This window comes from Dipodomys spectabilis, unplaced genomic scaffold (genome assembly GCF_019054845.1).
Source record: "Dipodomys spectabilis isolate Male_0828 unplaced genomic scaffold, ASM1905484v1 ptg000066l, whole genome shotgun sequence".
Classification (NCBI taxonomy): Eukaryota; Metazoa; Chordata; class Mammalia; order Rodentia; family Heteromyidae; genus Dipodomys; species Dipodomys spectabilis.
Genome location: NW_024870743.1, coordinates 12,937,216 through 12,951,044, shown reverse-complemented (window position 1 = coordinate 12,951,044; position 13,829 = coordinate 12,937,216). Strand labels below are relative to the sequence as shown.

The following is a 13,829-nucleotide window of genomic DNA, read 5'->3' as shown; positions in this document are numbered from 1 at the left end:
TCCACAACATTCTGAAAAGTTCAATATTCAAAAAGAATACAGACTAGAGGTGGGACACAATAGGTAGAGCATACGGCTCTAAGTTCAAATCCCAATTCTGCCAATAATAATAAGAAAAAGGTAAAAATCATAAAACAGCATCCAAATGATCACTCCTAGTTTATCTACTTATTCAGATTTTCTAGTAAGCTTTCTTGCAATATGACATCTCTAATTTGGACAACTTCAGCATATAAAAAACAGAAAATCAAAATCAGAATCTACAGAAACGACTCTTGAAAAGGGCTATTGCATAGCCATGAGATAAATCTGATCAAAGTACATTCTGTGTACTTCGTAAATACCAATGAAACTACTTTATGCTGATAAAAATATTTTAAGAAAATAGCTACTTGCCTTTTGAGTTTCTTGATAGAATGTCTTCACTAATATCCAACGCTTTTATTCCAGGTTTTAAGTCCATTGTGTTATTTTTCTGTAATCCTTCAGAGGATGCTTTTTCAAAATGGTTTTCAAAATGGCGGATGTTATTCTTCAAGTGATTAGGCAGTTCCCAGAATGAATCTGCTTCACATGTATCGGATATAATGATTCCTTGGCCACTATGGTTCCTACTATCAACTTTATTTCTCAATGTTAAATTTCTAGAATGCAACTTTTTGCTAGTATGCCTTCTACTTAAGATGCTCTTAAAGACATCTTTCCTCTTAGTAGGTATCTTTTTCAGCTTTTGTGTCTTACCGCTACAATTTTTATCTTCTTTGTGACAATTCTGACCCAACAATGGGCAAATAGGCTTCATCTGAGGTTTGTATTGGACCTTAGTAGATTCAGTCATGGTAGCTCCAAGATGAGCGGAAGCCTTAGAATACATTGCAAGCCTAGCTGCAACTAATATATCTGCCAAACTGCTTTTCTCCTGAAGCACATCTACCTTCAGCTTTGTTTCAGAGCCACACTCCCTAAGATGAAAAACCAAGCCTTGTTTGCTTAGAAATTCCTGAAAGAAACTTGTGACTTCTTCATTCCAGTGTTCCCCTGCAGCAGGCACAACGCCATCCAAGAAGCACGGGTAACTTAGCCTTGGCAAATTCAAAAGCTCCTCTGGAGCAACTTTAAGATTATTTACATCTGAATAAGGTATATAAAGAGAAAATCCATAGTCAATCAACACAAGAAGCAAACGCCCAGAAGAGACTCCAGAGATCTCTGCTCTGTTCCATTGATCTTCCGATTCATATTTGAACAAACAACTCGAACCAGGAATTAGAAGCTCTTTGGGTAGAGTTTGTAAGGTGTCTGGAAGATCTGAAAGCAACATAAAGACATGTTTCATTGCATCAAAGGAATCTTCAAACTGAACACTGAAGTCCCAAGGATCACAGACAGCAGTGGCGATCCCAGAGTACCGCCTACCATCCAGGAGCGGTGCTCGAGGAAACGACCTTAGTGTGCAAGGCGACAAGAGAGTCTGTGATTGGGCTTCGATAATACCTCCTGAAGACTGAACTTTGCTTTCTCTAACTTGAACTATATTCAGCCTTAAATACTCCATAAGTAATATGCCATTTACCAAAATTTCAACTTCCCAAGCAGGGTCCAAGTATTTCAGGAAAAGGATGTTGACTTCCAACTGAGCAAATAAGCACAGAGTGAATGGAAATGGCATCTTTCTGGAATTTTCAAACCAAATCCACTTACAAGGCACAGCTTGTCTTGGAATATTTCTGATTTCATTGCTAAGTACCTTGGTATTGCTCAAAGGCACCACTTCATACCTACCATGATCTACTAAGAAAACAAGCACTTTCTCATCAACACATTTCTTTTCTACTTTGGACCGGTACCACTTGTAAGTTTTGTTAGACTTTGCCAAGCATTCTAAGCCTTTTTCAATGTCCTCCCTTGATAAGAAAGAGGGCTGCTTTTCTTCTTTAGTAATTAACCCTGTTAAGTCAGATAAAATTTTATTATTTTTGGATAACTTTACATAAAATCTGCCACTCTTGGAAACATAAAGTACTTCAGCTTTTTCAAGCTGGCCAGGCTTAAACATTTCAGAAGGAATTTTAACCGGTTGTTGGCAGGATGGCTGAAGGAGCAAAGAACTTCCATAATGGTTTGATGGGGCCTTCACAGCATGATCATCAGTAGAGCTAACCTTCTGAGAGTGAACACGAGGGGCCTGTGATACTGTCTTCTGTAGTTCTGAGCAGGCTGTCCATTTCAGTAGTTCATTAGTAACACATTTCCCATCACAAATTATATTTACCTCCCATTTGTGACCACATTTCCTCAAAAACTCACAAGAAACTATTCTGTGCTCTATTCTGGAGGCAAAATAACCCACAGTTTCACCATCCCATATCTCCTCAGACTCATGCCACTTCACTCCACTAAGAAAAGAATGGATTCCTTGCTGAGGAACAGTTAAGAATTCTCTTGTGATTTCATAAATATTAGCTATGTTCATTACTGCAGTATGACCATAGTCAAAAAGTTCTACTTCAAAAGAATTCCTTGGCAAAATTTTCTTAATAACTGCCCTGTAAATGGCACTGTCGCCAGAGTATTCTACAATTACAAGATCACCCACCAGAGGTTCCTTCAGGCATGGCTTCTTCACTCGATCTGCTCTTCTTCCATTCAGAGCATCTTCAAGTCTAGTGATGACATTTTCATTCTCAGTAAGCTGAATATGGAAACTTGCGGGATGACTGATATTGGAAATATACCCTTTAACCTGGGCATCCAAGGGAACATGGAGCTGAGGAAGGTCTTTGATCTGTGGTCTCATGAACTTACATGGGCTTTTGGAGGCTGCTGGATTTAAACCTCTGTTAAATGACAAAGATAGGACCTTTCCTGCCTTTGGGCCCACATCATTTTCCTCAGGAATATGGACTGAGCCAGAGATGGGTTTTGCACCTTTAATTTTAGGCCTATCATGAAATGACTTCTTCACTTTGTGTTTTGATACAGGCTCGATTTTATAACAAAGAGGTGGATTCCCAAGGCTGGCATATATACTTTTAGAATGCATGAACTGATCCATTTGATTTTTGTGACTTGTTACTGGATTGGATTTATTTATCATATTACGGTGATGAGTTTTTTCTATTTTGCCATTCAAAGAAGAAGCAAGCCTCTTGTTCTCACGTAACTTACTGCTCTCTTTCACACACTGTGCTGGGTCAGGATGTTGTTTTCCATAAGCATTAATTAACATTTTAATTGTCTGATTTATATGTTGATACTCATCATATAATTCTACACCAAACTGGCCATCTGACTCCTTGGATGATATTACAGCTTTTAGTCGTTTCCCCAAAACATTATCTTCAAACCAGCTACTGATCTCTGCTGGGATATCTGTATCTCTAAGATCTGACAAGAAACATTGAATAGCTTGCATTGGTGTAAACAGTAACTCTGGAAACTGATTAGAAATGGCCCTCAACATGTTTTTTTCTACTAATTGATTATTTCCAAAGTCCACAAAATAAACAAGAAGGTCAGATGATGAATCTGTTGGTTTTGCTACAGCTCTATATGAGAGACCATCTCCTACATATTTTGAGATGCACAATCTCATTTGAGCAGAATCATACTTTGGACAATTTTTGAGGCTAATCAACTCTGCAATTTTTTTCTCTAGCATCTCTAGATCTTTACTATTTCTACTAAGCTGGCAATAAAAATTTTGGGGACTATATACATGAGATATATATACCTCTTCTTCACTTCCAACTTTTATATTAAAAGAAGAATAATAGTAGCTATAAAAAGTAACTGATAATGGGAGAGGCTTTGATAGCATGCTATATGGTGTGGAGCCATAATTAATTTTAAATATTTTTGCACTAGGAAATGATGATTGTAAATCCACCAAATTATATAAACAGTTAGGCTGAATAAGAACTAGGGCATATATGAAACAAGTCAATAACCCTCTAGATAAAGAAATGAAATTTCCAAAGTCTCTGTATGCTTCTTTTGTCCAATCAAATAATTTACAACTTGTGGGCTCCACTGAATGGTTAAGACAACATCTGAAGGCTTGGGCTTCCAAATAAAGAAAACGTGGATTAATAGCACAGAGATCTTTAATTAAAACTCTTCCTTGGTAACCATAGTCAACAAATACTATGTCAGCTTCTTTTTTTGATACATGACTCAAAACAGCAGCTCTGTACCACTTCCCATCTTTAGAATACTTGGCAACACAAGCAATCTGCCCAGTCTCATAGGGGTCAGAATGAGTGCTATAATAATCTTGAATTTGTTCCATTAGAAATTGTAATTCTTCTAACTTACATTGGAGCTGGCATGAAAAGTCAAGTGGGCCATAATAATAAGAACATTTGACCTCAAGAACTGTTCCTGGCTTAAACATACATTCTTTATACTGCTGTGAAAAGGCAGGAGTGATCAAGGGGAAAGGACTTTCTAAACTTGGGAACTTGTGCAAAGATGAGTGATTTTCTTCCCGCTTCTTTGATGGGTAGTTTGTAGGCTTAGGTTTTTCAAGAAGAGAAGATAGGACTTCTTTAACGTTAACTTTGTTCTTAGGTTTTGAATGTAACACTGAACATGTGCTGACAGACTCTGGGAAACACTCTGGTTCCACGTCCCAGTATTCTGCATACCCGGCTTGTAACATAAGAGAGATGACATCAATATTTTCTGAGTCTTCAAGACTCTGAATATTCACCATGTACTTGTCGTCTTTCTTTGCTATAACCTGGAGCAAAATTGCTTTGTTCAAAACAATTCTTTTAAAATAATCAACTGCCGCCTTTACCCATAAATCTTCCACAGGAAATAGATGTGCATGTGAACAGCACACAGCTAAGGCAGGAAGCTCACAGAACTCAGGAAGCAAAATTTTTACATCAAAAAATGGGACGGAATCAGTATTTCCATAATCCAAAAAATAAACAGTAATCTTATGACCATTAACTTCAGTGATGACAGCTCGGTAGAAACATCTGTCCTTGCTATATCGGGCACAACAGAATAATCCAGGTTCAGGATTCCTTAAAACCAACTCATCATTTTCACACAGACCATAATACTTGTTTATGTTTTTCATTATATGTTGAAAATCATTCTGATAGTTATTAAGGCGTACCCAGAAATTTGATGGATTTAGGACATATGCAACAAAAGCTATGTAGGCTGCTTCTATCTCAATTTCAACAGTTTCAATAGGAAGGCCTACTTTTAAAATGTCATTTTTATCTAGACAATCTATCAGCTGCTCATCATTTCCAATAACACCATCAACTGCAAAGCTGTTTACGACAGAAACACTTGCCTCATTCAAGATGTTGGAGATTTCTGAATCAGACGCTGAGCAACACGCTTGCGTGCCTACAGTCTTCAGCAGACTCTCAGAATTAATTGAAGATTCCTGAGTTTGTAATGTCACGTAATACAGATGCTCATCCTTACTGAAAGAATCAATGTGTGCATATACAATCTGTCCTAATAAGGCTTGCTTGAATACATTCAGTTGAAGTTTTCTAGCATCTCTGTCTGGACTGTGTAAATATGTTAGAGAACACGGAAATGAAAACAATGGTACTAAAATAAAATCCTGTTTCAGTTTCTTTACAAGAATAGAGGGTACAGCCTCAGTACTGCCATAATCCATAAACCAAATTTTTATGTGATTATTGGGCAGGAGCTCCTGAAGAATTCCTCTATGCCACTGTCCATTTCTCCGTTTAGCAACACAGAGTAGTCCAAAATTATCACAAGTGGGATTAGTGTCTTCACTGATGATATCATAATGCAAATTCATACACACTGTCAAGTTTTCTAGCTCTGGGATCCATTTAATTAACTGACAATAAAATTTACCTGGGCTCAATGCAGATGATACCTTTATACTTTCAAAACTTCCTACTGACAAAGATGGCTCTAAATTATCTAGAACATGTTGGATGTCGAGTATAGAATTGTTATTACTTAGTGACAATACAGGTCCTTTACGCTGTAGTAAGTCTGGCATTTTTTTATGGAATCCTTTTAACATTTCTACAATAAGATGAAATGAATCTCCATCAATAAATCTTCCTAATTGTAATTCAAGGGCCCCAGATATAATTTTTGGCACTTCAAGAAGCAGCATTTGCAGAGGCAAAATACCTTGTACATAACCTTTCAGTTGTACTCCTACTAGTGATTTGAAATAATTCAAAGCCTTAGGAGACCACTTGTCCCCAACTGGAAGGATGTTAGCAAAATAACCACACACTACCCGTGGTGGTAGCTCAAATAAATTTTCACAGGCTGAAGCAACATGAGTACTATCAACTCTCAGCTCTTGACCACGATCTATGAGGAGTACCTTATAGAGTTCGTTTTCCTTTTCCACAACTCTTCCTCTGTGCCATTCTCCAGTTACTCTTTCTTCCACCAAACAAAATTCATCAATGTCCACATTATTTTTCAGTTTTGAAATATGCTGTATTTCCTTCTGCAATATGTGGTAGTCAAACTGACATTCACTGTTATAACTGCCTTGAAATTTCACCAGAATATCCTTAGGAATACATTCAATATGTGATACTGTCATGTCCACATCTAAAAATGTTGGTAAGAATGATGTAGAATCCATTTTCTAAAAAGGAAAATAAACAATAATTAACTTCTGGAACAGATGGATGATAAAACTAAACATAATTAATGTTATATAAATTTGTGTATACATTTTTAAAATAACTGTTTCCATCAAAGTAAACATGTTCATGAAAACTGTGTACACTACACAAGACATTGGTAAGATAAACAATATTATGTTCACTGCTTTCTATACGTTAGACAATTTTATTGAAATAACAAGGTGTGTGTGTGTGTGTGTGTGTGTCTACCGGTGTAAATAATAGGAATAACCTTTATTTCCCAAAAACCTAAACAAATTTCTACTCAGTGTTACATGTGGAATTATAGAAGGAGCTAAATAGGCTCACTAAGGACCTTTTTTTAGGTGAACTCTTCAGAAAAATTCATAACTCAATGGGGTAAATGAAAAGAAACAAGAGCAGGTGGCACACCAACCAACAAGGGAACACACAGTTTGCATTCCCTGCCCAGTGTTAATTAGGAGTATTTAGACCCTAGCAGCATCATTAGGCAACCCCAGGGTACTTCTCTGATTGAGAACAATAGGGAAAGGACTGGGTAGCAGTAAAGGAAGCAAAGATGGGAAAGACACTGAAGCAAGTTAGGTATAATCCAGGTCTTGTGTGACAGATCACCCATTGCAACAATGAGATGTACAAGATGTTATGTCAAAAAACAAATTTTAAAACTTGGCGTGGTGGGGGGGGAAGGAAGGGGGGACACGGGAAGGGATGGGAAGGGGAAACAAAGGAGGAGGCAACAATGCTTGATAAGAAATGTACTCATTACCTTGCCCATGTAATTGTAAGCCCTCTGTATGGTATTTTCACAAGAAAAAAAAAGACACTCCTTTGATTTGTTTCTATGCTAACCTCCAGATCAAAGGAATCTAAAAATGGCTGATGATCTATTGCAGGCTTTGGTGTATGGTTAAGAGAGGTAAATAGATCATGAGGACCTTGACTTCATCAACGATTAAACAGATGCATGCCATGGGTCTTTTTCTCCTTTCTGCCAACAGGCAGGCATGAGGTAAGTAATTGTCCTCTATCAGGCCTTTTCCTTATGATTTTCTACCTTACCAGATGTCCAGAAACAATAGCTGACCACAAATTGTAACCTTCAAAACTGTGAATGAAAATAAATGCTTTCTATTTTCAGGTTACTTATGTCAGATATTTTGTCCTAGCCATGAATATCTGACTATTGTTTCACACCCAATTTCAGACACAACTTGCTACCTACTATGATAAAATGAAGCTCAACTCCTCCTTGACTGAAATCAACAGTTGAGAATCATCAGCTTCTCTTTTATAAGGATTAGATAGAAAGGATGATGGGTCATAGGGAAAACAGAAAGGAGCCACTTATAAGGAGCCATTTTTTTCCACTAGGGAAAAAATACATTGCAAGAAATAGTAAAAAATTCTTTTTCCAAAGATCTGATTCTTATTCTCAGAAACATCAAAGGAGGATTATATATATTTTATATGACAAAGGCAGCTAACAACTGAGATTAGGAAGACCTGCACAATCATGAGATATATAAAAGCATAATGAGGGAAAGTAAGCCCTAAATAAAGATAAATAGAAGAAAATTTCAACAGAACATCCAAAACCTCAGGGAAAATGGATAAAAGGATGAACAAGAAGCATGGAAGACAGGAATATAATGTCTTCCCAAAGTATAAGAGTTATCCCAGAAAAAAAAAGATCAAATAACAGAACAAGATTCTTGGTCTTAAGACTCAAATCCACAAACGGAAACAGAATACTTAAAACCTAGGAAAAGATAAGATTTCAGGAAATCTGGGTATGGCTTTATTTCCTCCTCAGCAATTAATTTGGTGTCATGACCATCTAGAGAGATCCTTGGCTATACTTACTTGATCCTAGAGTCTCTAGAAATAAAATCAATATGCAATACCCTAAGAGCTTAATTTGGAAAAAGCAAAAAGCTTCTGGACATAAAAGGCTTTCTTAAGCTTTAACTATGTAGTCACAGGTCTTCACTTAATTCTGCTTTCTAAACCTGTAATTCATTCCCTCATGGCAAAAGCCAAGCACCCCATAGGCTCTAACACTAGACACCTAGACTTTTCTTTTGCTTTCCTGTGACTTCTTTTTTAAATCATTTAAAAATATGTTTAAATAGTTGTTAAAAGGGGTTTTGATTCACCCAAAACTGTCTTCTGGTATTCAACTACACTTTTTTGGCCATTCACTTCTGTAAATGGAAAAGGAAAAAAATACATAAATCATTCAGGAACTATGCTATACTTTATCAGGTATTAAAAATAAACAGATGGGTCTGGAAGGACTCTTTTATTAATTTGTGACTATTAAACACAGCTTAAGCCTTAGAAAATACAAAAGCCTGAGGAAGTGTTATGAACAGATTATTCAATCAGAAATTTTCTCCTTCATATTGCGACTATTCCCCCTTTAAAGAATACAACTGGCCTATTTGGGGTGAGGGAGGGGACATCACATCAGAGGTGGAAAGTCTGAGATTGGTTTGTTCATGGCTCTCAACTTAATAAAGTGATATCCTGCAATCCATTATGAGGCAGTACCAAGAGAGGCCTTGCCTGAGAATTAGAAGAAATCTTTACAGTAGATAAACATCTACACTGATGGAAGAAGAAATAGATTTCGATAAAGATATATGCAAATTAATGACATTTAACGTTTACTCCAAGACACAGGAGTTCAGATTGTTTGTTTCGATGGTTTTGCTTTTATTTTTGTGGTAATGAGTATTTGACTTGGGACCCTCGGCTTGCTAGGTAAGGTGCTCTATCACTTGAGCCATGCCACTAGCCTCTTCTCAAATTGGTTATTTTCAAGGTACGGTCTTGATATCTGGGACATGCTGAGATATAATCTTCTTCCTTGAGCCTTCTCTATGTCTCTATGTATAGCAAGCATACCCAACCTTTGGTTGAATAGACTCTCTCAACCTTTTTTATGTCCAGGCTGCCTTTAAATCATAATGCTCGGATCTCTGCCTCCCAAGTAGGATTACAGCTTGAGCCACAATATTCAGTAGGAATGCAGGGGCTCTGAAGGAGAAAGACAGGAAGATAAATTACAAAGAAGTCTGAGGAGAGGTTTGTGGATGCTCACCATGTGATGCTCACCAAAGAGCTTTAATACGGAAAAAATTTATTAAACAGGTAAAAAGAATAACCAACTCTGTAGACGTCTATCTACCTCCTACCACAGCAATGCCTCCTCAATAGGATCAAGAACATTCTGTGTGTCATGATTAAGCCCCTGAGTATATATCCAAAGACCAACTATAATTCAGAGTAAATGCAGAACAAAATAAATAATGTCCGACAATTGTTTTAGACAACTAATGAACACTATCATTTTAAGACATAAATTTACGATGATCTAGATCCAACCGTTAGTATCATATTCCTTCAAACATTACTATGCTGTAGAAAGTACTAGCTTTATGTACCTAAGATTCAGAATGGACACTGCCATTAATTTAGAATTACCTGTATGAAATTTGGCAGGTTGTTTCCCTTAGAATCAAACTTTAAAATAAAGCCATTGTCATGAACAAGAGCTAACAGAGCTTTGTTGCATAATTTGCCTTATTATGTTGGGTAGCACAGTTCTAGAAATATCTAGCTGAGACATATGCAACAATCTACCAACTGCTACAATTGGACAAGATCCAACATAGATTCAGATTCAAAGATGGGAGAGCCACGGCTTAAATAATCAATGAGTAAATCCAATGGAATTAATTGTGCTCTTTTCTGCTTTAATTTTTAAAGACAAAATGTTAAAAATTAAATACATGAAGGTCCTTATGTAGCAGGACCTCAAAGATTCTAACAAGGGTCTGGAGGGCTCCAAAGAGGCACACAATTCCACCAAAGGTTCTCATACAGCAGGGCCCTGTGGACTGCACTGAGGTCCCAAGGCTCCTGAGCATATCATAACTCTATCATAGACCCAAGGCCCCAACATAGCATGCCTGTTGCACAAAACTAAACATAGCAAAGATAGCTTAATGCAATCTCTCAGACATACTGAGCAATTCTACCAGAGACAGCCACACCTAGGATATTGTGGCAGTGAGCACCTTAACGGTAGGATGGGAAGCACAGCATCTTCTGAACTGCAGGTGCAGACTATAATAGATTAGCACAGAATTTTGTCTTTGCTTCTATATTCACATAGATATGGGAGAAGTAACTGAAGTTAGGCTTCATCAAGGAATGCTGCAATCTCAAGGCTGGGGTCTATGAATACAATCACTCTTAGAGCCAGGCTTCCTTACACTGAACAGAGAGGACTATATCCATCATATTCAGCACTGAAGTTGAATATCTGACTACTGAGATACATTCCCCAAGTCCAGAGAAGAAAACAGAACACAAATGTAGAGAAGAAGGGTGGGTGAATGCAGTCACAACATTCAATGTACACATATGAATTTAGAATGAGGTCAATTGAGATAGGAGGTATTGGGAGATGGGGGAGAAGCACATGAATGGAAAGTTGGCACAGGAAAAATATGCTCAAATTCATTGTTACTGGAGGAATACAAAATTAAATCATATCAGAGTAACCCTACATGTCCACTAGAATGGTTGCATGTAAAAAGTAATCTTCCCAAGTACATAACATATTTAGTAGTACTGAAAATGTCAGACAGAAGATGGACAAATAAAATGGTATTACTACTTAGGAAAACAGTTTGACTATTCCTTCCCTTTCTTGTGATAATTTCTTTAAACATCAAATCTGTATACTCCATATGACCAACCCAGTCTACTTTTAGGCATTTACATACAAGAAATAAAATGTTCATCTACACAAAAACTTGTAAGAGGCTGTACATAAAAGGCTTATAGTCAGAAACTTGAAAAAATTCCCAAATATCGTTCAATACAATAAACAACAAAAACATATTTATTTGAATAGTTGAAATTTGTTTTTCTATAACAACAAAATATAAATGTACACAACATGAATGAGTCTCAACATATGCTTACTGAAAGTGGCAGAGAGAAAGTCAAGTTGGTAGGATTCCATTTATATAAAATTCTAAAATAAAGTGTAATCTATAGTGACAGAAAGCAGATATATCAGTGGTTGCCTAAGGAGGAGGGGCATGTAGGATGATGTAGGCTTAACAAAAACTTGGAAGGAGGGTGGGATAATGAAAGTGTTTATTGTCTTGACTGTAACAGTCTCATAGGTCTGATACATAGTCAAGTTTTATTACATTTTCTACACTTCAAATATGTACAATTTGCTGAGCATCAATTAATTCTTCAGTAAAGCTGTAAAACACACAAGCTGAGTGTTAATGCAGGGACAGCAAGAAATTACAGATCATCTGTTATATTCCTTGTAATTACTAATAAAAAGACTAAGTTAAATATATTTTTATGACTCATGAAGAGGCATTAGGAACTCAGACTGGAGGTTGCTGCCTGAACAATATATACAGCATACCAAACTCTTTGCACACAGACAGAGAAGGATGGGAGGACTACACAGTGGGCAGATACATTACGATAGGGATCTAGAAAAACAGAAGGGGGTTTTCCCTTTAACCTCTTTTGTTAGCTCCCGTGCTACAAAGGTCTCCCCTTATTTTTATAATTCCCCAAAGGGAACTGAATGCTTATTGACACTTTAGTAAACATACGTCTACTTCATCCTCAACGTGAATTGTTTAAAAATGTGCAAAGTGTTCGAATTAAGTAACTCATCCAGAACAATTTTCTTTGCAACTGTGCCTCCTATTCTGATGCTGTCTTCTGGAAGGACCCACCCCTAAGAGCAGGATCACCCCCCCCCCCCCCCCGCCCAGCAGGACCCCTGGCTCTGTCTCCTGGCCGCAGCCCAAGGGCAGGCTGGGCCTCAGCCAGCCCGACTGACTGGGTTAGAGGATGGAGGACGAGGACTCCAACAGGCTGCAGATGGCCCCTGGCCCAGTAGCCAAATCCACTAGGGATCACGAGAGAGGTGTGGACATGGGAACTCTCCATGGGAACCAACCCAACCTCAGGGACAAGTGTGGCCCACACTCACCTAGAACCGTCAGCACAGCTAAGAGCAGCACCAGGCCCCAAGATGGCGGTAAGCACGCAGACCCTTTCGGACCTCTGTTGCCTGAGGTGCCTGCGCGCATGCGCCAAGGGGAACCCGCAGCTGCGCACTTCAGGGCAGGTGCAGCACCCGGACGTGAAGCGCAGCTCCCCGGCCTGAGATTTGCAAGATGCAGCCGAGCATCCTCAGGCCTTGTCTTTCAGGATCTGGTCAAGGAGTGACATGGAGGGTTGGGGACTTTCAGCTGGGCTATGGTGAGGGAGAAGATGTAGCTTCTTGTACAGCTGTGCACATTAAAGAGGCAGGGAGGGGGTCACCTTGCTTCACAAACACAGATCCCATCCCTTTTATGGTTACTTGGGATAGAAAAAGGAGTCTCCAGTGAGCCTACATGCTAGTGAAAGGAGCGACTGCCTCCTGAGCATCAGTTAGACATTTGCGTGATTGGACTGTAACTGGAATTCCGTTTCTGTTCTGGAGAGTTTTGGATTGAGTCCCTGTGCTACACATTAAGGTATGATATTAACTTCCTGAATCCACTTGTGTTATGCAGAGAAAAAATTCTTTTGAATAAAAAATTGGCAGTCAGACATTTGGATTAAAATGGACATGTCAGCAGTCGACTCTCAAACTGGGGAACAGCTTTCAGTACCGTCACTTTATATAAATTTGAAATCACTGATTTAAAAAAAATCACTTACAAATAGCCTCAGAAAGTGAGCCATGTAACTGACATTCACTGATTTTTCTGTATGATATCCTGTAGCAATTTATATAACATAGGAATTAATTGTTCCTTGGAAAATTAGTGACTCAGGTATAAAGTCATTTGGACTTGGGCATTATGAAGTATAAAAAATTTCCACCTTCTAAATTAATTAGTTGATGCTCATAGTTGTGGTCAATTTTTCTGGTCCTCACATGAATTTTGTCATTGTATGTTTTGATATTCATCCTTCCTAAACTTTCCATTGTATTAATATAGTTTCAATGTTATTACATTATTTTAAAATCTCTATGTGTTGCCTGGCTATTTCCTGCCTTATCCTGTATTTTATTTATATCCTCTCCCTTTTATTCTTGACAAACTTTGTTAATGTTCTCTT

At 37.9% G+C, this 13,829-nt stretch overlaps 1 protein-coding gene across 1 annotated transcript; it reads right to left on the bottom strand.

Annotated features, from left to right (window-relative positions):
• Positions 1–388: 388 nt before the first annotated feature.
• Positions 389–6,628, bottom strand: Tdrd15 (tudor domain containing 15). The gene has a single exon (XM_042680850.1). The coding sequence runs from the start codon at positions 6,626–6,628 to the stop codon at positions 389–391; it is 6,240 nt and encodes a 2,079-aa protein (XP_042536784.1).
• Between the last annotated feature and the right edge of the window lie 7,201 nt (positions 6,629–13,829).

Excerpts from the sequence above, each read along its gene's own strand:
- Tdrd15 (XM_042680850.1), bottom strand. The coding sequence starts at position 6,628 with ATGGATTCTACATCATTCTTACCAACATTTTTAGATGTGGACATGACA.